Raw genomic sequence first — 24,618 nt, 5'->3', positions numbered from 1 at the left:
TCTTCACTCAGCTTTTAGAGACGGTTGGCGATTGTGAATTCTCTCTGGCCGGTATCTTATGGCCTACTGTTGTGGGAATCCTAATGAGATCCGATTATATCAGCAGTGACATTGTATCTACCGAAATGACAACAAAACTTTCAACCAATTCTGTTCTCTGATGGGAAGACAGCCCTTTTCAGAAGAAACCATACTGAGAACAAAGCTTCTAATCCTAGGACGAAGTTTCACTCGCTGGAGCTTCATCAAATACATGTACTTGATAAAGCTCTAATGAGTGGAACCTAATATTAGAAATAAAATCTTCGTTCTCATGTGATGATTCCTCTGATTTTTTTGTCGGCATTGGTCATTTTTATATAAGACAGATCTTCCCCTACTTTTAATACTTCAGTTGTAAGATCGAGACTGGAAGTACACTGACCCTTGTGAAACTGCACGGACAACGGCAGAAAGGTTATATCAGTAAGGCTATGAATGCAATTCTGAAAAGGAGACTCACCTCGATGGTTTCGAGGTAGGCACCGATCAGGAAGGACATGGAGAATCGCTTCGAGGATGGGAAGTGCTTGGTCATGGGCAGGACATGCCTGGCACGCTGGCGCCTGTGGATACAGAAGCAGTTGGGATCATCAGCGAAGGGAACAGGGAGGTGCCTCGAAGTCGTAACACTTCTTAGACAAACAGGGTCTTCTGACTGCTAACCATTGATGTTAGACCTGGATGTCAGCACAAGAGGTCTTTAAAAATACTTACAGGGTGTCGAATTTCTCGCCATGCCGCTCTGCGACGCTCCTAATGATGTGGCTGATGTAAGACTGCATCTGTCGGGAAGGATCCCGCCAGGAGGCCACAGCCAGGCGGTGCCACCAAGCAGTGTCGGGTTTCCAAGTCAACAAGGAGCCAATTGCTGCTATTCGAACCATGTGGTGCTCACCTTGGTATTCAAACACGGGCATCAAGATTTTGTAGACCTGTGGAGAAGCCAGTAGTAATATCACATAGTGGAAACATTATTGAATCCGACCATGTACAGCCGACAAATGGTATCACGTAAAGGTATCCTTCATCGGACCCTGATGTCTCAAGACTGTTTCTTAATGACTATTCATTCCACACCGGTCTTGGTTCGCTGACTCACCAGATTTCATACGTCTTCGACATTATCATTCTGCTTATGGATACCCACCTCTTTGACCATGCGTGCTGGAGTGTTATAGGCCTGCAGGGCGTAGCAGGCCAGGCTGCGGACACGAATGTCTGTCTCATTCGAGCCAATGATGATGGGCTTGAGGATGGATACTTTTTTAGCTGTGTTCATCATGATCAGGGCATGAAGGTAGACCATCCTGTGGCTTGCGCTGTTGTCGTTCTGAGCGTGTCGCCAAAAAAGAAAGAAAAAATAAATCAGGGAAGCTTTTGTGATGTTGGTGAAATTTTTATGTCTATAATGTTCCAAGAATATATATATATATATATATATATATATATGTATATATTTATTATATATATATATATATAAATATGAAAATATATATATATATCTATAAAGTAATGTCGTAACACATTCGTAAAGATTCAACAAAAACCCACTGTGTTGGATAAGAAATGAAATAAATGAATTCCATATATTTCGATCACGGACTGTGATCCTCTTCAGTGGAATACAGAAAGGTAGAGCAAAAGGCATGTCTTATATACAATAAAAATAAGGGACAAGGGTAGGACTCAGGTAGCGTCTAGTACTTTGCGGGGCAGGTCACCCGCCTTCACCAACGATGGTAACAATTTGTTGACTGCCCAGGTGGTAATGCAGTCAGGTGACCACCTGGGCAGTCAACAAATTGTTACCATCGTTGGTGAAGGCGGGTGACCTGCCCCGCAAAGTACTAGACGCTACCTGAGTCCTACCCTTGTCCCTTATTTTTATTGTATATAAGACATGCCTTTTGCTCTACCTTTCTGTATTCCACTGAAGAGGATCACAGTCCGTGATCGAAATATATGGAATTCATTTTATTTCATTTCTTCTTATCCAACACAGTGGGTTTTTGTTGAATATATATATATATGTATATATATATGTGTGTATATATATATATACAGTATATATATATATGAATGCTAGGCTGCCGCGCTACCAATAACACCATTCAAAAAAGCCAGAATCTGGTATGATCTTATACCGTAGGATGATAGTGACTGCCATCTGCCATCCAAATATATCTTTTCATCCAGCACCCGACGCCACACGTGAGGTACAGTAGCATATGATCGAGGTTTTTATTCGCGTCTCTGTTGTAACGATCTTGGAACAATCCACTCGTAACAGTCAAATCTTCCAAGCAATCAAACCCGATCGTCGCGAACCTCGATCTGGGGTCCATCCGAATGCTAGGCCGCTTCGTTACCAATAACACCATTACAGAGCGTTCCAAAGAGCCAAAACCTGGTATGGTCTTATAGCGTAGGGTGATAGTGACTACCACCTGCCGTCCAAATCTGTCTTTTTATCCAGCTCTGTGATGGTGTGATCGAGGCCCGCGACGGCGGGGTTTGATTATTTGAAAGACTTGACTCTTACGAGTGATTTGTTCCGAGATAGTTATCTACTCTATTTTCTCCTCGCTCAACTGTAAATTATCAGCTCATGCCAGCTGACAAATTAGCAAATAAAGAAATGAGTACTGTGGGACCGAAACATTCCAATATAATCATCATTAATAGCCATAATTATTACGTGAGGAATATCTTCTTTAAGGTAAGCTACTTATTTACTAATTTCGATCCATTCATTGACACTAAGGTTAATCAAAGTGCAAGGTATAAAATATTTCAGATAACTGTTTTCAACATTTGGCAACGTCCAACTTTATCGGTAGCGTCTGAATGTTGGGCACTTTCGTCCGCTAAGTTCTGAGGTATTTCTTCCAAATTTGATAGAAATTGTCGATGTCACCGGATTAACTGATGGGAATGTTTCGCTGAAACAGTTGCATCACATCAGTAGATGTGTGTGTGAGTGGGAAGAACGTTCACAAGCTGTACCTGGAGACCCTTTTTCACGATGGGAAGGAACTGTGCGAGGATCACTCTGGGATTGCAATATCGATGACCCAGGAGGAGTTTCTGTTGGGTGTCGTCAGCCAAAGGGATCAAGCAGAGCCGGTTGATGGCTGTCGCCATGTTGAGGACGAGAGAGGAGGTCAGGTCGAATTCTTTAGTCATGTCTAAGCTCTTGAGCAACTCCTGGAAGAACGAAAAAAAAAACATAAGGTCAGTTAGACTCATACAAGGTTCTCGGTTGTATCAGGCGTGGAGGTGCAAGAGGAGACTTCAACTGAGACATGGGCAAAAGATGTCTCCGCATCAGGATTGGGGTAAGTGAAAACTACAAGCTGAACTCAGACATTGACAGATGGAGACTCCCAAGAATGAGTGAAGACCCATGACATGGAGACTCACCAAGAGGTGTGGAAAGGAGTGGTCGGGCATCTGAAGGCTATTGGTGAGACCCATGAAGACCTGTACAGATCTCTCGGCGCCAATGGTGCGGCTTTTGATCTGCTCCACCAGCACTCGAACAGCAGCATCTGTCCCTGCCTTGGTCATGGTGTCAACAAGCAAATCTCTGTGGAGCACAGGACATTATATATATTTTAAAAAAAGATCTGACTCACAGCTAATTCAGCCCGAACCAGGGATCGTTTTAGGAAAACAGTATGTATTTTACAAACATGTTAGAGTGAATACAGGAGCGGTTTGGGTTGATAGAGAAAATGGAATGCTAACTGAAAGGGACAAGGAAACAACTGATACACTTGGAAATAAGCTCCACAGCCAGGATTCGAACTTGCCTGAGCAACTGCTTATTACAAAGAAAGGGCAATATCGCTGTACTAATCCATTGACCATTAAAGGGAACGACCTGGTCATTTCCCAACTGCGATTGGGTAGTATAGTATGTATTCTTATTTCATCGAATCTTTTTCAGGTGAGCCTTCCGACAGTTTGAGAGTCTTTATGACAGTGGATTAGTACAACGGTATCGTCCTTGCCTTCTAAAAACAATCGCTCATGCAAATGTTGGAATCCTTGCGGTGGAACTTATTTCCATTTGTCATAACGACTCAATTTGTCGGAAGACTCGCCTGAAAAAAGATTCGATGAAACAAGAATACATACTGAACTACCCAACCGCCGTTAGAGCATTGGAAGGTCGTGCTCCAGATCGTATCTTGTAACGGTCAATGGATTGTTACAAAGATATCGTCCTTGCTTTGGAATGATCAGTCGCCTAGGAAAGGGTTCGAATCCTAACGATGGAACTTGTTTCGATTTGTGATAACGACTCTCAAATTGTTGGAAGGCTCGACTGAAAAATATATGGCGAAGTGAGAATACATATTGTACTACCCAAGCACCGCTGGGAAATAACCAGGCCGTGGTCCGGAAATAAGAAATAATGCATCTCATGAGTCACACATATTTCTCACCTCATGAAATTCTCGTGTTCATTGTTGGCATCGAAGGAATTGAAAAGTTTCTCGAGGTTATCGTAGTCGAGAATCATAATCAAATCCACCAAGATGTTCGTGCGATCGGCAATGTTTGAATGTTTCTCCTCTTTTCCCCCGAACTCCTCCAAGTCCTTCTTGAGCTCAAGCAAAATATCTTTGATCTGATCCTGCAGGTAAGAGAATGATGCAAATGTATGGTCATTTGTATGACGACCAAGGAATATAGAGGAAAGGGCATGCCGTTGGCAAGATCATTCAGAACTGAAAAAATTGTGCGCAAACTTTCATAGATTGGTTACAAATTAGTGTGTATGCCTATTTGGTAAACGTGTGTTATGTGTGTGTATATGTGTCTGAGAGAGAGAGAGAGAGAGAGAGATAGAGAGAGAGGAAGGATTAATAATGCGACTGCCTGATATGATCCCTCGTGTTTCTTACAAACAACTATTGCTATCATGCTCAAATGTACAGTGAAAACAGCACGCCCTTGTATATCATACTAACCACAATCTTAGGCTGCATCTCTTCGAAATGTTTTGCAGGGAGCCCCGAAACGGAGAGTAACGGGTAGAAGCCGTGTGGTTTGTCCTGCCGGAGAAAATAATCATGATAAACTCAATACAAAGTCCGTTAATTTTTTCATGCTACTAAATCATACTGTAATAAACTCATGCATGCACACACACACACACACACACACACACACACACACACACACACACACACACACACACACACACACACACACACACACACACACACACACAGTATTTGGAACAACTTAGATGAGAAAGTGGTGTGTGCAAAAACAACACATGAATTTAAAAACAGTTTAGATAAAATGAGATATGAAGACGAGACACACGAGCATAGCTCCCCTTCCCGTAAAATACAACTAGATAAATACAACTAGGTAAACACACACACACACACACACACACGCACACACACACACACACACACACACACACACACACACACACACACACACACACACACACACATGATTCTGGTAGATGATTCAAATGTAACGGATCAGATTGATGACATGTTAGCTTAGTACAAGAGGAATGGTTCGCGTCCAGTGAGGATAAAAATGAAATCACAAGCCGTTGTAAATAAAGTAATCAACAAGTCTTGGAGGTCAGCACGAGAGGAAAAATTTAAAAATATTTGGATTAGGAAAGATGTAAAAGAAGATGAACGTGCAAAGATACGGAAATTCGAAGAGGAATAGGCAAAATAAAAAATAAAATGATGATGGAATAGAAAATAAGGATTTTTTTTTAGAGTAATAAAGCATAATGTGAGGAAATGGTTAAAAAAAAACGGTCACTATTGGACATGAAAAACAACAAGGAAACTTAAAGGAACCTATGCCAATGTAAATGGTTTACTATCGCCCAGGTTGGAGATAAATGATTACTTGTAGGTAAACGAGCCTGATATTTTGTGCTTAGTTGAGACCAAACTCCCGTTTTTTTCTTATCTACACCTGGGGAGTAATAGAGGGGACAGAACAGATAGAATAGGTGAAAGGGTAATGGTTGTTGTGAGAAATGTCATAAAGGTGGAAAAAGAAAATCTGAAAATTAGAACTAAAGGGCCGAATTGAAGAAACTTCATGTTCCCGTATCAGCCTCACAGAGAAATCGATGGTTAGACATATGTCATACCAGCGATACCCTATGATTCTGCGTAGTGACTTGGTACCAAAGGCATTCAGTCGCCTCCTCAGATCTCCATTCAGTGTCCATGTGTCACTGTCATACAATGAAACAGGGATCACGAGTCTTGAAGGCGCGGACTTTAGTCCTTCTACACATACCGACAACACCAAACACTTACATTAAGAGAATTCATAGCACCGTGGGCCAGCCCAAGGAGACGATGCACCTCTTCGGCTGAATCTCCAGTGCAAGGAATCTCACTATCAAAGTATGTAAAGCTATCCGAAACATCGACGTCCGCACCGCACACCTGCACAGACTCGACTGTGCCATCGAACAAGACACCGAATGTCTGGATCTTGGTCTTGATCCAGGAGATCTTGAGACCCAGTGGTTCAGACTCCTCATGAAATTCTCCGAGAGCCCATTCCAAGAATTCAAGAGTTTCTGCAAGGATGGCTGCATCATGTGTAGAATCAAGGTCAGAGACCGTGAAATTGCCGACTGATGCCCCGCAGGAGATTCGGTTCAACACACAATCCCTGACCTAGTCCATACAAGTATTGAAAAATGTGGGGACAAGGACACAGCTCTTCCTGACCCCCCGAGAAGACCGGAAAGAAGTCCGATATCCCCGCCCCGCCCCCCACCACCACACTTGACAGCAGTCTCAGTATCTGAATACACCCCTGCAATAAGTTCCGTAACCCCCGCGGGAATCTCACGCAGTTACAAAGGATTACAAAGGCGGAGCATGCCGACAGGAGACCTTTTGATCCATATCTAGGTCGGATGCACAAAAAAAAAAAAAAAAAAAAAAAAAAATAATATTAATAATAAAATAATGAATAAAAACTGTAATAATGTAAATAACAAATAAAATACACAAATAAATGCATAGGTATAGTTAAAATAATAAACAAACAGGTAAATAGTAAATAATAAATTGACATATAATTAATAGTAATTGAAAATCAGACAGACAAATGATAACAAAACAAAAACAAATAATATAAGATAAATTATAATCATTACAGCATCTTACTTAGGTTTTTATCTAAATGATTCTTAAAGCTTCGAACTGAACTACATTGCACTACCTGTGCAGGAAGTTTATTCCATTCATTAACTACACGGTTGGCAAAGTTGTTTTTACCTACTTCCAAATTGAATCTATTTCCGGACAGTTTGAGACCATTGTTTCTTGTCTGATTCTCATTCAGTGTGAAAATTTTGTCACTTTTGATGTTGTCAATTCCCTTTAAAATCTTAAAGACCTGTATCAAGTCACCTCTGAGTCTACGCTTTTTTAGGGAAAACAGATTCATGTGTTTTAGTCGATTTTCGTATGGTTTATTTTTGATATTTGGAATCAGTTTTGTGGCTCGCCGTTGTACTTTTTCCAGTCTGTCAATGTCTTTAATGAGATTCGGTGACCATACGGAAACAGCATATTCCAAATGTGGACGAACTAACGATTTATATAGCTTGTTAATGAGTGATGGACTTTTGAAATCAAAAGATCGCGCAATCAGGAGTTCCCTGTGTCTCTCGGTGCGCTGAATCGAACGCCTTCTGGGGATCAACGTAAGTTACAAGCAACCCACGTTGAAATTCACGTCGGCATTCCAAGGAGACCCGTAGCGCCAGGATCCGATCTGTGGTAGACTTCTTGGGCGTGAGCCTGGACTGCTTAGGTCTCTGAGTCTTCAACAGGTGGTCCCGACAATGTGACAGCAGCAGGTGGGCGAACACCTTACCAGGCACGCTGAACAGTATTACTCCACGCTAGCTCTTGCAATCCTGTTGCTCCCTCTTCCCTTTCCAGATAGGGGTGACCAAACCCCTTCTCCAGTCAGTAGGAATGGAACCAGACTGCCAAACACCAGTAACTACAGAATGCAACCCACGGATCATGGCCTCGCCCCAAGTTCTGAGCAGCTCAGCGCTAACGCGGCAGACCCCAGGCGCCCTCTGACCCCTCAAGCGAGCCACTGCCCCCCTCACCTCCTTGAGGGATGGGCGGGTCGGGCACCAGAGGCTGTCCATCCGCAGCAGGAAACTGCCCCGCGGGGAGTTCTGCCGAGTACAGCTGCTCAAAATACTCGGCCCAAGAAGCACTACACCCCGCTGTGTCCATCAAGACGGTTCATCTGCCACCCGGATCGAGCAAACCTGGGGAAGAGGAGCTTCTTCAGAGCTCGGTAGGCAGGCCCAAGATCACTTGGAGCTAGGCTCCCCTCGACCTCCTCGACGACATCTCTGACATACCTCTCCGTGTCCTTCCGGAGGGAGACTCGCTCTGTGTTTCAGTGGTTGCCCCCGCCCCTCCGAGGCTCTTCCCACTGTAGTTGGTTACAGGGAAACCCGTATGGGGAGTGGGTTGCAAGCCCACCCCCACGGCCCAGACATTTGCCGGTCTGGGGGTCGGCAGAAAGTGAAGTGAGTAGTCGTAGAAGTGGGAATTAAGGATATAAACCAAATTGGAATCGTACGTGAACCTGAGGTTAGGTATGATCAATAGGAGAGTAGGAGACGGGACCCAATTAGCGTTGCTCCTTTCATGTTAGGTAATTACAATTAGGTAAACACACACATATGCACACGCGCGTGCTCATACAGATCTGAACCACTTCCTTACCTGCCGCATTGGTTGGTGGTGCACGGAGGGGTGAAAAGCATCGCGGACTGAACTCACGGGCGACTCGACTTCGTACATGAAGGAATCCACCCGACGGGTGGAGTCCGGCAGTGTCAGAGGAGTGCGTTGGTGTCGCACCGCTTTCAGCTTGAGAATCTGCGGAGAGAGTTAGCAGAAATTCATCATGAGAACTGCCACTTCTTTTTGGTCTTATATCAAGACAAAGTCGAGGACACTGCTGACCCCGAGAAAAGTGCTCGGTCATCCACCTGGTTGGTGACGGTCCTGATCTTTTCGGTCTCATAGCCTAGAGGGTTCATGAGGACATTGCCTTCGATCTCGACCTTCTCGATACGAAGGGCATCGGGGGAGCCACGTAGGGTGAAAGACCCCGTGGAAGAGCGACTCAGGAGAGTACCACATTGTGAGGTTCCCATCTTGCAGTAGATGCCGTAGCCATAGTTCTGCAGAAGAAATAATATGAGAGTTTGAAGGTGTACGAGCCTGTAAAAGATAGGCATGGACGAAGAGGAATATTATTGTGAACAGATAAATGTATGACGCGGCACATATGTGTTTTCCGTATCTGCTCCGTGTTCTTGTGGGAAGAGTGGGCGCAAAGAGGGGTGGGGGAGTTGTCACCATGTGCAGAAGAAATCGAGGGCAAACCAGCTTCGTCCTTCAGGACCTTGAGGCAAGTGAAATCTGTCTTGGTGCACGGTAACTGACTTACACATTATGGCGGAGGTGAGTGACCTTTCACCCTCAAGATGCTAAGAAGGAAGAGGGTAGTGTGTGTCTCTTTGTGAATGGGTCCATGTTTTGACCCCCTCCCCTTATTAGGACGATTTTGGCTTTTGTATGGAAATGGATTGAGGCCAGACTGGAAAACGCTACTCTAGGGCAAGAGGATTTCGATTCGACTCACCTGGAACTTGACCAAAGTCTGGCACTTATCAAAGTTGATGACCCTTGAGAGAACGTAGACATCGTCTCCGAGCTTAGGGACGTCGACTCTTAATTTTCCGCCCTTGCCACCCTTGGATGTGCCTTTGCCTCCTGTAGAGCTCTTGCTGCCTTTGCCATGACCACCCTTGCTCTTGAGGGCGCTAGATGCAAAGTGGCCTGTATCACTCTGGACGTCTTCTTCGACGGTCATCTCGATGTACTCAACATGTTCCTCCTTCAGGTAGTCGGGGAGTTTAGTTAGCACATACCTGTGGAAGAAAATCTTCCTTTTTTTGTATGCATATACGTATTTGATGCTCCTTTTGGGTAGAGCCTGAGTCTCAACACACACACACACACACACACACACACACACACACACACACACACACACAAATATATATATATATATATATATATATATATGTGTATGTATATATATATATATATATATATATATATATATATATATATGTTAAAGACAGATTGAAAATTTTTAGAAGCTCTGCCATGGGATTCGAACCTTGACCCGTGCGTCCATAATCACGAGGTCAAGATGCTAGCAACCGAGCTACGTGTGATGGTTCAAAAGGACCGTACAAGTCCCCGACCACGCTTCACGTAACATCAGAAGATCTAGTCTCATTTGCATCCAATCCCCGTATTAGGCGAGCCCTCCGACAAGTTGTGTATGTTATAGACAGATTGAACATTTTTAGAAGCTCTGCCATGGGATTTGGGTCAGTGTTCGAATCCCATGGTAGAGCTTCTAAAAATGTTCAATCTGTCTTTAACATACACAACGTGTCGGAGGGCTCGCCTAATACGGAGATTGGATGAAAATGAGACTAGATCTTCTGATGTTACGTGAAGCGTGGTCGGGGACTTGTACGGTCCTTTTGAACCATCACACGTAGCTCGGTTGCTAGCGTCTTGACCTCGTGATTATGGACGCATGGGTCAGGGTTCGAATTCATACAAGATCTGTTCAATGTGGGTAACCCTGCACAGAATTTCATCTCTATCGACATATCTCTTGTAGTCATTAAGATTCTCAAGCTTATCCGCCAACAACGTCAAAGTGTCGGCTCCCGGATATACGTATATAGAGGTGGGATTTTTGGGCAAGTGGAGGTTGTTAGGGGACTAGCTACAACGAGAGATCGTGATAATTGGAGTGTTGTTGTTATAGATTGTGCTGATGAATAGATTTGTGTGTGTGCCTGATGAATAGATTTGCGTGTGTGTGGGGCGTGCGGTGAAAGACGAGGCTGTGACATAGGACTTGGTTGTGTAATATGTGAGAAAAAGAGGGTTGTGGTTATGTTAGAGATTTTGATTGAATTCACAGAAGGCGTGGAGTGAAGAATAGATTGTCGGTGAAAATGATAATTGGATTTAGGGGTGATGAGAACCGAAGTATTATGATAGTCATGTATAATATAAAGAAGGATTTTTTTTTTTGAGAATAATGTCCACAGATGTTCTTGCGGTTTTGAGTATGAGTGATAAATCATAATTCGATACAAACAGTTTCATTAGAGAATGAGGAACCGAACAACAGTAAAAAAGAAAAATTACTGTGGCACTGATGACCACCCCTTTTCTGAATATTTTCTCTGCACGGTCGCTGAGAAAAGAACGTTTCAAATAATGTGTCTCTGAGATCGTATCTCTCTTTATAAATGACACACATACAAGAGTCTTCTTGTACCTCAGGAGAACAGACTAACTTTTGTTCCTTCCGTCATGTCAAGTGAGATGAGTTTATACAGTAAATCTTGAGTAGAACTGAATCTATATATGAAGGGGGTTACTAGGCTAGATAGAGTGAGAAATGAGGAGGTGAGGAGGAGAACAGGGGTGGAAAGGGAGTTGGGAGATAGGGTTGATGAAAGAGTATTATACTCGTTGCATTGAGAAATGGCCGTTAGGGCGGAGCACTGGGAGTCCCCCCTGTGCTGCCACATATGATTATTTTATAATTCTATTCTATTTTATAATTTCATTTCATATTTTTATAATGTTGCCACATATAATTATATTATAACTTTTTGTTACACACTAACACTGAGGTAAAAATCAGAGCAATGTTTTCTATACAAAGGTTTCGTTTCCTCGAGTCAGACATGGCATGTGAGCAATAGAGAGCGACGTTGCCGCTACATCTATTCTCTAGCCCCGCCCCCCTCACACTGGATTCAGTGTGAGCCGTGCGGGCCGTGTTATCTGTGGAGATGTGGCAACACCGGGAAATCTCCTAACCCCGCCTTAGCGGTCAGTTCTCATTGCACTGACTATAGGATGGTTTGGACACACGGAAAGAATGAGTGAAGAAAGACTAGTAAAAGAGGTATGGAGGGCAGATGTGGAGGGAGTGAACATGAGGGGACGTTCTAGGATGAGGTGGATGGATAGGGTGAAGGGGGCTTTGGGGAAGAGGGGAATGTCTGTTGAGGAAGGACGGGAGAGGACAGAAGACAGAGGTGAATGGAGAATGGTTGTATATGGATGATGTTGTGATGAATGAGGTGGAATGGGCGGGGGGATGGGGGTGAGGTAGTATATGTGAGCAAAATTTGACGCAGACTGAAGGGATTTCTCCTCGTCTTCTCCTTTTATGCAATGGGGGGACGGAGAGGGGGGTCGCCGATTTAATGAAGCGGCCTTGCTGTGGATGTGCTGTGTCTTGCGACACTGCTTCTGACCCAGGGCAGTGGACAAGGTGCAGAGATGACCCGTCATCCAGGAGGTGCTAAGATAAGAGGGAGGGTGAAGGGGTGTGGAGTGTATTCAGGGATGGAATGGGTGGGAATGATTTTATGCCTTTCCCTTTTTGGCTACCTCCCTTGTAAGGGGGAAAAAGCCTTGGTATATGTATGTATGTAGAACTGAATCTACCGATCCACGGCAGGTCATCACAGTAAGTCCTTGGGAAACAAAATTTGATTGATTCCTAGGTTCACCTCAACTCTGGCTGGGGTCTGAACCTGGCACAACGTTTGTACCCCGTTCCATACCGACCGAGCAACGAGTGTCCCGACCCACTGTTCAATATGAAAGGGGTTTATGAAATTTGTTTAGTGTGAAGAACACGATGGGGCTACTTTAAGTTTATTCCCAAAATATTCCTCCTCAACGAAGGGGTATTTTCTCCATCGAACCTTAAGTCGACTATGACCGTGCACCGACCTGTGCTGACAGATTCCGGCCAAGCTCTGCTCTTCGTCGACAACGACGGCCGGATCCAGGAAGGCCTGCGTCTGGAGAAGGCCGTCGAGCTCATTTCCGTGAGTCCTCAAGGGCTCGGCGGTGAAGAGGGTGGCCACCGCCTTCCGGATATTTGTGATCCAATAGGGCTCGTCCTGGGGCACCACCAGGGAATCCGTCTGTCCCGAAAAAAAAAGACAGTGAGTGGTCTCCACAAAATGTGTATACATGTCTTTTGTCCAATACACCCTAGCCATGATTCGTAAATTCTGTATGTGAAGGAATGTGATAATCATTATGTATTTGTACTCTCGTTACTGCTTTTAAATGAGTGCGCCTGCGTTCATAATGATGCGGTCCTTGCACTGTGAACTTATTGTGTCGTTTAGTTACCGACGGCATACTTTAGCCACTGTTGAAGAATCCCTCTCTGGGTGCGAGGGGGGGAGCTCCTCATCCCACAGTCAGTGCCGAAGGCTTCAGTGGCTCCTGAGACTTGCGGTACTCACCCCATTGATGAGGAAGGGCTCTTGGAAGACCCCGACGTGGTCCACCATGGGTTCATATGTGAGAGGCAGTGATGCCTTCGAGTCGCATTCAGTCAAGCCGTTCATGTCTGCAACCTCAATGTTGGAGATCTGAGAGGTGGAAAAAGAGACACAAAAAAAAAAACATGCTGATCTATCCATTCGTTCATATTCGGACAAAAACATTCAACAGACACGAATAGATGCGATAATATAAATGATCAGACACTCTCAGTCTCGTCGCTGAGCGGTGTGATGGACCCCACCTGTGACATGAGGTCATCCCCCAACAGCTGGACGGTGACAGAAGCCCTGAGGGCGGCGCCCGCGTGCTGGCGTTGGATCTCAGGGATGCCGGTCGCGATGCGGCTTTCGTAAATGTATTCATATTCCAGCCCATGCTGCAGGGCGCTGGCCAAGCCTGCAAGGGACAAATAAACGACATGAGGACGAACTGTCCGATTGATCTGACTTAAAAATTCGGAGACTGTGAACCTCCGAGTGTATACATTCGTGTATTATCTGTATCTTGCCCATGATCTCGCGTTTGCGTTTTTCTTTGTTTGTTTGTGTGTGTGTGTGTGTGTGTGTGTGTGTGTGTGTGCGCGCGCGCGCATTTACCCAGATATATTTATCTAATTGCAATCTACAAAAAAAAAGAAAAGAAAAAAAATCATGAGGTCCCATACCTTTGTTCTCATCTATCAAATTTAGCTTTATTTTTTTCTATTATCTCATTTCAAACTTATTTCAAAATTTGACGCACCTGTGTAGTAAATCATGTTTCGTAATATCCTTCAGATACCTTATCGTTTTTCATGACCTCTTATCCCAATGGTTTAAAGGCAAGACAAGATCAAGAGTAGATGACACATTAGTGAGACGGAATTTACTCTTCCCCCCCAAAAAAAATATATATATATATATATGTATACACACACACATATATATATATATATATATATATATATATATATATATATATATATATATTCATATTTGTCACCCACAACTCACTTTAATTCTAAGCCATCAACGTCGAGAAACTCGAGGAGGCATGCAGAAATCGATACGTGGTACAGCTAAGGACTCGAACCTCCGCTGGCACGTAACAAGTGACAGTGACTTAGACGATTGCGCTATCAACTATGAAACTCACTACCTATGTCTATTAAGCAGTCATATAGCAAGGTTACTTTCAAGAAAAAAGTCAAGGATTACTATATGTCTCAGCTATGGACCGAGAACAGCCTTGATTTTATGTACTACTAGCCTAGTGAAGGGTACCAGATTCCATGAGTAAAACCATCCAAATCTGCGTTCACTCATAACTGTTCTGACTTCCCCTTTTGTCCTTCAGAGGTTTAGCTTAGTATAACAATGTTTGATGTTAAGAACTGGTTTCCTCCTCTGTTTTGCTTGTCATAGTATGGTATATATCTCAGGTATGGTCCGAGAACAGTTATGATCTGATCATAATACAAGCCTGGGGAATCAGGGTACCAGGTAACAAGGTAATTGGACCTTTCCCTCGATTTCCTTGTTTTACTCATACGAGTACTGGTCCCCTGTACACTACTTCTGGTGCTTCAGGTTATAATGTACTAATGTGTAATTGCCAACTCCGTTCTGAGGTACAGGTAAATTTTGGAATTAATTAATAGGTAGCCCAAGCTGCCATGTAGCATTCACTATAACAACATGTTGATATTGTTGATGGCCTGCTACCTTCTTTCCCGTGTAGTTAATGAATGGAATAAACTTCCTGCACATGTAGTGCAATGTAGTTCAGTTCGAAGCTTTAAAAACCATTTAGATAAACACCTAAGCAAGATGCTGTAATGATTATAATTCATTTCATATTAGTTGTTTTTATTTTGTTATCATTTGTCTGTTTTGATTTTCATTTATTATTAGTTATAGGTCAATTCATTATTATTTACTATTTACCTGTTTGTTTATTATCTAACTATATCTATGCATTTATTTATGTATTTTATTTGTTATTTACATTATTATAGTTTTTATTTATCAATTTATTATTATGATTTTTTTCGCATCCGACCTAGATATGGACCAAAAGGTCTCCTGTCGGCATGCTCCGCCTTTGCAATCCTTTGTAATATTTACTCTTATCCTGGGATGGATTTCCCCTTTATTGTCCTACAGTTGCTGCTACAGCAGTAGAATAATGCAGTATATCATTAATGGTACTACACTGATCTGGTACTCACTCATACTGGTTTGGTACCTTTCAGTAATATTTTGTTGTTCCTGATGCATTATGCAATGTTCCTTACTGTGATGGTGCTCAAGTTTTGTTCTCAATATCCTACGTGTTACGAACATTTGAGTAGTATTAGCAAATCTATGATAATGTTTATGTGTCATATGTACTGATTGATATTACTCATGATTGTCTCTGGTCCCCTAAACCCGTATGTTTGTGTAACTTAGTGTAGAAAATGAGTCTAATGAGGACCACAATGGAAATAAGCTTACATGCTTTTTTGTGCTATCCCCGGCAATTACAATTGTTATTTCGAACTATGTGTAGTTTTCATTATCTGCACTTCAAGTACATTGATTCATTGCCAAATAAACTTATTATTATTATTATTATCGTCATCATCATCATCACCATTATTATTATTATTATCATTATTATTATTATTATTATTGTTATTATTATTATTATTATTATTATTATTATTATTATTATTATTATTATTATTATTATTATTATTATTATTATTATAACGATTTGTTCGAAAGGAAAGGGAACTTAGAGCAAAAAAGAAGGAATTGGAAGTGTTGTCTTTGTCGTGCACGCGTGTGTGTATATGTTTGCGCTTGTGTGTATGTATCTATGAGTGCGCGCGTGTATGTGTATTTGTGTGTGTGAGCGCATATGTATATGTGTTTATGTGTGCGTTTGTGTATGTGTGCATGCGTGTGTGTGTGTGTGTTTGTGCGTGTGTGCACGCTTGCTTGCTTGTGTGTCCTCTCGTGTATATAATTATCATAATGATATAAGTATTCATAAATTCCTATTAAAAATATTGATTTTGTGTATATCTACAAAGACCATACATTTATCTTTATCAAAATAAAATATGATGTTAAATATTTTGTTAATTGAATTCCCCAGATGAGTATGTAGAGGATACGGTATGTCACCTCTGTAAGCAAAATCTACAATGCTTTAGATCGAACAAGTACTTGAGGTATAGTAAAAAGCTGATAGCGTTAGTTACCCCCAAGAGACAAACATATTCCACATATGACAGCGTTGTCATGACGAAGTATCCTCCCTTGTGTAAGTATATGTCGGTGTGATTTAGGTCTTAGTAACATTATTCCCAAGTTCCATCCTCCTAAGTAGAGTGGCAATCTTTATCGGTAAGCGTTTCGTATTTGCTGGTGTAGTAGTAATAGCCTCATAAACTTATCGTGTTTGCCCCCTTCGGCAACCGTTTCATCGAACATCAGAACGTTCCCTGCCCCCTTCACTCAAAATGTGAAATTCTCATCTTTATTGTTGGTTCAATCTGTAACATCTAAAAAATGTAAACTACGTAGACTGTAGCATTGTAGAACTATACTTTGAAGATCAAAATTCTAACCATTTGAACCAGCACTAAAATTCCCACCTCGAAGGGAATTCCACCTTGGCTGAAGACCCACGGCCTAAGATAGTACGGCAGGAACTTGTGAAGTAATCCGTCAGTTCTCGTTACTGGTTGGAAAGTCCTGGGTGACATGTGGAAAACATACTCGAATGCACTGGCAGGTGTCCTAGGCTTAGCTCCTCTCAAGTTCACTGAGGTGAAGAAATCTCACGTGGTGTTTTATTTATTCATTTATTTATTTATTTTTAGGTTTGCGGTGTTGTCACCTGCCCGGACATCGACCTTGCAGACCTTGAGATTTCAGTAACAAATTGAAATTGAAATTGATGACCATGATCAATGTTTTTACCATTCCCCATTTATATAGTATTGAGTGCATGTGTTTTATGCCATAAATTCTTCAGGGAATTTAATGACACCCCTTGGAATTTATCACGCATCACACAGCATTTTTTGATGAAAGGAAAATATTATCCACCCAAAGAGTAGCGCTCATCATTTTCAACCTTTACTATTTTTCACCTTCTTTAATCTTTCCTGTACTGTATCGACAACTCAACCTCTCCACTTATCTACGTTGTGACAGGGGACAAGAGCCGGCTAGGGATCTCCTTTTAGTATTTTTACACCACAAAGAATCGGAGGATAAGTGTTACGAGTATAAGGGAGCTGGGGCTACCTTTGTATACGTGTGTACGTGACAGTCTGTTGAGTTAAAGCAGCAACGACTGCAACAGCACTGTAGGAGAGAGGCCAAACGCAGAGTATGGGATCCAATATATTTGACGTTTCGCCCAGCAGGGCTTCTTCAGAAATAACATGTTATTTCTGAAGAAGCCCTGCTGGGCGAAACGTCAAATATATTGGATTCCATACTCTGCGTTTGGCCTCTTTTGACAGTCTGTCTTAGCATTAGAGCGACTTGGAAAAACTATGGCCTTTCCAGAAAATTTATGTTGGACTTAAAGTTCTCCTCACTCTTGCTGAACAGTGGGTTGTGTAGTTTGTATGTCAGTGACTATACATATTCTATTGTCGTACTTTTTTATTTTCTTTTAGAATAACATCATCTACGATTCTTGCTTTACTGAGATCAATGACGAATAAATTGTTGATAATGACAAGGAATAGGACTGTTCCCATGCTGGCTCTTTGAGGACAAAGAGGAATGATGATGATAACTTTCGCCTCAAGTTATGCTGACTCCACAGCCCCACCACAGCACCTGGCAAGAGTCCACAGGTTCTCCCATGGATTTCTCTGGGAAGAAACGTTGGACTGTAGTATTTGATGTATTAATGTGGTACTGCTTTCGTCACCGGCTTCTTAATGTATCAGTTGTCAGTTCTTATGTGGAAAGGAGGATAATATTACATTCGAAGCTGACAGAAGATATTGGGCCCAATCCGGAGTTCGAGTGTCAGGTCACTCAGGTAGACGAATCTTTGAAACGTCTGGCTCACGGGACTACCACTACTTGCCAACAGGACTACCTGTCGTTGGGCCCGGCTGACAGGATATTGGTGATAACGGGCAATGCCGACAACCGATATCTGAGCAGATGTAACTGTTTGACTGCAAAACATAGTCTGTGGTGACGATTACCTTCTTGAACTCAGTGAGGCATCGCTGAACAGCGATATTTCTCTCACTCCAAGATGACATGTCTGCAGTTTGGTGATTTCCACCTACCCTACCTCGGAACTTTGGTCGGTTTATTTGCTTTCTTTGCACTTTAACACCATAATTTATATGTGCCTCTAAAGCGTGTCTGTATATAAGACATGTATCTTGGTCTAGGCTTGTCAATGCGTAGGTTTTAGGCGGCAGTTTTCTAAACAGTTCTTACGTATTATTTCCGTAGGTACGCTAAATTCATGTGTGTGTGTGTGTGTGTGTGTGTGTGTGTGTGTGTGTGTGTGTGTGTGTGTGTGCATGTTTGTGCACTTGTGTGTGATTCACCATGGTCTTGGATCACGTGTTAGACTCGTGGTTGATAGCTATTCCCCTCCCGGAAGAGTGCTCAGAGCTCGTGTATGATCGATCTATGGGTAATGCTGTGACCTTACACGCACACAACCCCAACTCCCTGCCTACGAGAGTTGGAGTAACGACTCGTAGCTCAGCAATACTGAAATTATGTCTGCCTTGGGCGGGATTCGAACTCGGACCGCCTAAGTGGCATTTGTGTTTGTGAGCGTGTGCATGTGTGTGTGAGCATGTGTTGTATCTCTGTGCGTGTGTATGCATGTGTGTGCGTATACGCATTAGTGTGTGTACGTGTGAGTGCGTGCATTTGTGTTTATGCGTGAGGGTGTGCATGTGTGTGCGTGCGTGCGTGCGTGTTTTTGTGTGTTTTTGTATATATATATATATATATATATATATATATGTGTGTGTGTGTGTGTGTGTGTGTGTGTGCGCACGCGCTCACTGAGGTTTTTCCCAGGTGTGATCCTTTATCTGTGGTAGTTACACTATCTTTTTTAATCTCTTCTTCTACCAGGTACGTATGATCCGTTTTTCTCTGGTGCGGGTGCCCATATACCGGTGTGTACTGGTGCGGGTGCCCATATACTGATGCTGTGTATTTGTATCGTATGCTATGGGTTGCCACTTTCTAATCTAATCGACTTGTGGGCGAAGGTCAGATGCAATGCTTTCTTTCAGATCTAGATAATTCTTATTTACTTTTTTTCTTTCTTCTTACTATTTTGGTTCTGTGCATCTTTGTAGCTGTTTCTTAGCAACATCTTGACAAAACGACTGGATCATTTTCAATTTGGAAAGTATTCGGATCAATGTCAAAGTCAGGCTCACTGAAAATGAGACTTTTTTTTTCCTTTGTTATAACTGCTTAAAAAAGTCTTATTATTATTAATAAAAACTAAAATGTCTTTTATTTAATTATATAATCATTTACGTCATAGTACGGAAAAATAATAACAAAATATTGATCTTCGGCAACTTGGAAACATCAAATTCAAAGTCACATATTTCAGAAAACTTTGGTTCGGATATCGAGTTGCATGATTATGACCAGTTTAAGGTCATAACTCAAGGACACGTATCTTTTAAGGTCACAACCGATAGAGGTTGTCAACAGTTGTTTATCATTTACATGCAGGTAACTGCATGTCATGTGACCTTCATCCTTCATCAAGGTTGGGAAATTTAGAATGAAATCTGCACTGGTATATTTGCTACCGGGAAAGGTTTACTGTTCCTGGATCAGTTTTTTTTTTTTTTTTTTTTTTTTCATTCTGTTATATTTGAGACTCCCACTATTCATTTCTTTTTCCATTTCATTTATCTGCCACTCATTCGAGAAATTCGAATTTCTTTACATCAATTTGTACCTGTTTTTTTAGTTTGAATCTGAGACCTCTCATTTTACCTTGTGCTAACTATTCTCGTTTACTAACATCATATCCCTGATGGATTTGTATAGGATATTCATAAATCCCATCTTCCTTGTTTTCTCCAACGTTTTGTCAAGTTACAATGGGTTTTCCTCAATTTTTTTCGACATTATCATGACTTTGTGTGGGTCACCGTAGTTTTAGCTCTGCATTATGAATTTGGTTTTTATTTATTTACTTATCTTTTGGTTAGAATGAACAAAATTACCTCATGTGTTTATTCATCAAGCATGTGTTCTAGAAATCATATTGCCGCAGCCCATCAGTACCCTACACTCCACAGGGCCCATCAATATCCTACACCCAGTTTCTGCATCGGGCACAAAAAGGCAGCTTTCGTCAGCTTTCACTGTTTTTCCATAGCTTGGTCTGTGTTCCGCCGGTTGGTAAAAAAAAAAAAAAAAAAAAAAAGAAAAAAAAAATTAATAAACCCCAACATAGAGAACAGCAGATTCTTCCCACAGAAAGCTATTCTTCTGGATCAAACCTTTCTTCTTTTTTCACTCCTTACATCTTCCTCACCCAGTTCGCAATGACTTTATTTTGACAGCTTACATTTCGTTTGAATCCTTTTGCAAGGTTTAACTGAATCTGTTCTTTTGCGGTTTTCCTGTTTATTCTTCATTGTTACTCCATGTTAAGTGTTGATTGTATCGGTTTGATTATGTCTTAAAAACATTAGGGCAAAACGGCAAGGTAAATGATACTTTCAATGATACTTTCAAGAAAGGTAGGTAATGGTCAAAATAAAAATATCGGAGTTTGAAAAATATAGATATATAAGCTGTAACTTATTAAAGACGATAAGTTTCAAACTAAAATTATCTTTACATTGTTCAGTGTTAATTCTATACATTGCAATTGTGAAAAATACAGTCTGATATTGAGTGACATTGAAATATCAAACTCAAGGTATTTTTTTTCCGGGGGCTTAACTCGAAAACGGTTGGAGGTTAGTGTCATCAGTAAATTGGAAATAGTTCCTTTCTGGTCTTTATTCCTCTTTGAACCCAGCCTCCCCTGTGGATCTGCTCCTTCTGCGCCATCGACCTCGTCAACTGCAGATACAACCTGTTGAGTTTCATACGTAAACTGTTCCTAAACCCGCTATGTTGGGTTCTGGGCGTGTGCTAGTATTACAAATCAACGGGGGGTGGGGTGGGGGGACTCAAAGCCACGGTTACAGATTGATGTTGGTAATTATGAATATATGGGAAGTAAAGTAAGCCACCACATAACATTTACGTTGGAAAATCAATGCAGAGCTGCCGGCCGATGATTGTTATGCCCGGCGTCATGTCAGCGTCGTCTGGTACATGTTTGAACATATACACAAAGCTGCCTCCTCGCTGTGGAAGGACATCCCATCATCCCATTTTCTCTCACCCTGTTTATACACCAGTTACTTATATGCAGCGTTCCATTGCAAATGTTTTCATCAGGTTTTGTAACTGTGGATACTGCGTCTGATCTTCTTTGCTAAATCTATCGTCTTTGTCCTAGAACTACCGAGACTAGAATATTCAAATTTTGATAGACTATGCATTTTCTCAAGCTTTCGTTCCTTTGCCGGTAATGTGACGAGATCCAATAATGGAAGTTTTCCGATACTTGTCGTTGTCTCCCAATTCAGAAAGGACATATAGGCTCTGTTAACGGACAGACAATAAGGAAACACCGCGTCCAAACTCTGTTTTGATTTCGGTTACTACAGACTATTTTGGTCGTAGGATCTAGTGAACGTCAAATCAAATCTTGGTTTAATAAAAAAAATCAAGATGTTGAATTAAAAAATTACTGATAAGAATTGTGGGAAAACATGCTAAGTGCAACAGGAACTTGGTGAGTGTTTGTTATTTCTATTTATTCACAGTACCTGTTAAAGTAAAATTCCTGCTGAAATTACTAAAACAAAAATAATGAGGTGGAAAACGACGACAAAGTTTTAGCAACAGAAGCCAGCGACTCCGTTGCAATGAGGATAAACGAATCGATATTATGGAGATTTCATCCTGATAATGATAACCATAATTAAAACGCCAACAAGATTAACTCTTGTTTATCAAGGCCACCATCTATCTTGTGTTGACTAAAAGATACCGTCACGGTATGCTGCCGTGGATAAAGGAGCAAGGAACCGTAGTAAGGCCATGAAAAAAAAAGTAATCGTCCTCGCTTGCGTAGAAAAAGATGCCCGACCAAATGTGTATGTGTATATATATACATATATATATATATATATATATATATATATAAATATATATATATATGTATATATATATATATATATATATATATATATATATATATACACACACATACATATATATTATTTTTTTAACAAAAATTGTATTTGCCGCCTAATCAATTGATGTGACGAAGTCCTGGTGCTCTAAACGCAACAGTAATAATAAACAATGGTACTAAAACCGAAATGATTATTGCACGTGTCAGTTGGGTCTATTCTCACATGAAATCATGAAATGAGAGGCGTTTAGAAGAAAAGTACAGGTCTTGAGCGGTAAACTTAGATGGTGTAATTTATCTTATAGCGTTCTTAAAGGGCCATTGCAGAAACTGACTGCCGAAACTCCATAGATCAAGGCAACTTTGAAATTCATGTTGTTACTTATTTCTCTACATAATTTCACTAGTAATTCGCATGTCATCTTGAAATATCATTATGATATATTTTAAACCTTGTTTTTATTTCTTGATCCTTGTCGTTCCATGCACAGTCACTTAAGAATTTCAGTTCTCCCTTAATTTTCTATAGCAAGGGTATTTTTGATGTGATTACTGAAGGCTATAATCGTATTATAAACCCTAGATTCCCACAAATAAAAGCAAAAATACCCCCCTTCGTACGCCCAATTTTGAAAAATTGAATGGACGATAACAATTATTATTATTATTATTTTGTGGCCTAATAGAATGGCCCTTTTGCTTACCTAGCAAGGCCAGCAAAGGGAGCGAAGATTTCATGGTGTCCTCGCAGCCTCGGGAGCGTCGCAGCAGACGTCTCACTTGAACACTCGACTGGCACAGAGTGTACGTCTAAGTCATGGATGGCTGAGGGTTCACGTGGCGTTGCATGGTAACGAGCGATGTCAGATAAAAATGATCTCTCACACACAAACACACTCTAGCGGTTCGGATTCGACTCCCGCCCAGGGCTGAAATAATTTCATCATCGGTGCGCAGCGAGCTGTTACTCCAACTCTAGTGGGCGGGGAGGGTATGGGTATGTGTAATGTCATATTACCCACAGGTCGACCATATATGAGATCTGAGCTCTCATTCGAGAGGATAATACCTGTCGATCACAAGTCTAACACGTAATCCAAGAAAATGGTGAATAACACACATGCGCGCGCGCACACACACACACACACACACACACACACACACACACACACACACACACACACACAATCGTCGGATTGACGGCGAAGATTGGAACTCCGGAAAAAACGCAATTTTCGTGGATTTCAACTACGAGGGAGTACCTTTTTGTATTTATAGGGAAGGGGAAAGCTCGTGGTGTAGTGGGAAGGTGATGAAAAAGGAGAAGGGGAGGGATTACTGAGGGAAATGGAAGGAAATGAGGAAGGGGAGGACTTGGTCCAGGCAGGCAGACGCCATTTAAACAAACGCGGGCGAGATGAATTTAGTGACAAAGAAGGGATTAACAAAAATGTAAACATTAGAAATATAGATAAGAGCAGCACAATGGCAGGTGAAGATAAAAATTTCCAAGGATTTAGTGAGTGGGGGGAAGCCAATCCTCCCCGATTAGCAAGCCTAGAAGAAAAAAATTGATAAAATTGTCAAACATTGGGAGGATAGGTTTGGTGAACTCACGCAGATTACGCAGAGAGTTGAAAAATTGGAAGAATTAGAGAAGGTGAACCAAAAACTAACTGTAGAAATATTAAAAAGACAGTTAAAAGAAGTAAAAGATGAGAATGAGGAATTAAAGAATAATAATAGAATAAAGAGTCCATAGCAAAAGAAGCACAGGGTTAGAAACAAATCCAAGAGAACA

General features: G+C 41.6%; 1 protein-coding gene across 1 annotated transcript in view; it reads right to left on the bottom strand.

Annotated features, from left to right (window-relative positions):
* The window catches only part of LOC143036798 (hemolymph clottable protein-like), an 80,295-nt gene extending 56,617 nt beyond the window's left edge, over positions 1–23,678 (bottom strand). Inside the window, exons 1-14 of the mRNA XM_076204542.1 lie at positions 23,522–23,678; positions 13,783–13,937; positions 13,499–13,627; positions 12,972–13,168; positions 9,760–10,048; positions 9,101–9,295; positions 8,832–8,987; positions 5,025–5,108; positions 4,497–4,687; positions 3,466–3,631; positions 3,049–3,249; positions 1,190–1,372; positions 757–974; positions 503–605 (exon numbers count right to left, since the gene is read on the bottom strand). Coding sequence (XP_076060657.1) covers positions 503–605; positions 757–974; positions 1,190–1,372; positions 3,049–3,249; positions 3,466–3,631; positions 4,497–4,687; positions 5,025–5,108; positions 8,832–8,987; positions 9,101–9,295; positions 9,760–10,048; positions 12,972–13,168; positions 13,499–13,627; positions 13,783–13,937; positions 23,522–23,555 — 2,301 coding nt within the window. The 5' untranslated portion in view covers positions 23,556–23,678. The remainder of the gene's footprint in view (positions 1–502; positions 606–756; positions 975–1,189; positions 1,373–3,048; positions 3,250–3,465; positions 3,632–4,496; positions 4,688–5,024; positions 5,109–8,831; positions 8,988–9,100; positions 9,296–9,759; positions 10,049–12,971; positions 13,169–13,498; positions 13,628–13,782; positions 13,938–23,521) is intronic.
* Positions 23,679–24,618: the final 940 nt, after the last annotated feature.

Source organism: Oratosquilla oratoria, chromosome 21, assembly GCF_046742065.1.
Source record: "Oratosquilla oratoria isolate Oo_2021 chromosome 21, ASM4674206v1, whole genome shotgun sequence".
NCBI classification, from domain to species: domain Eukaryota; kingdom Metazoa; phylum Arthropoda; class Malacostraca; order Stomatopoda; family Squillidae; genus Oratosquilla; species Oratosquilla oratoria.
This window is presented reverse-complemented; position numbering and strand designations above follow the sequence as displayed.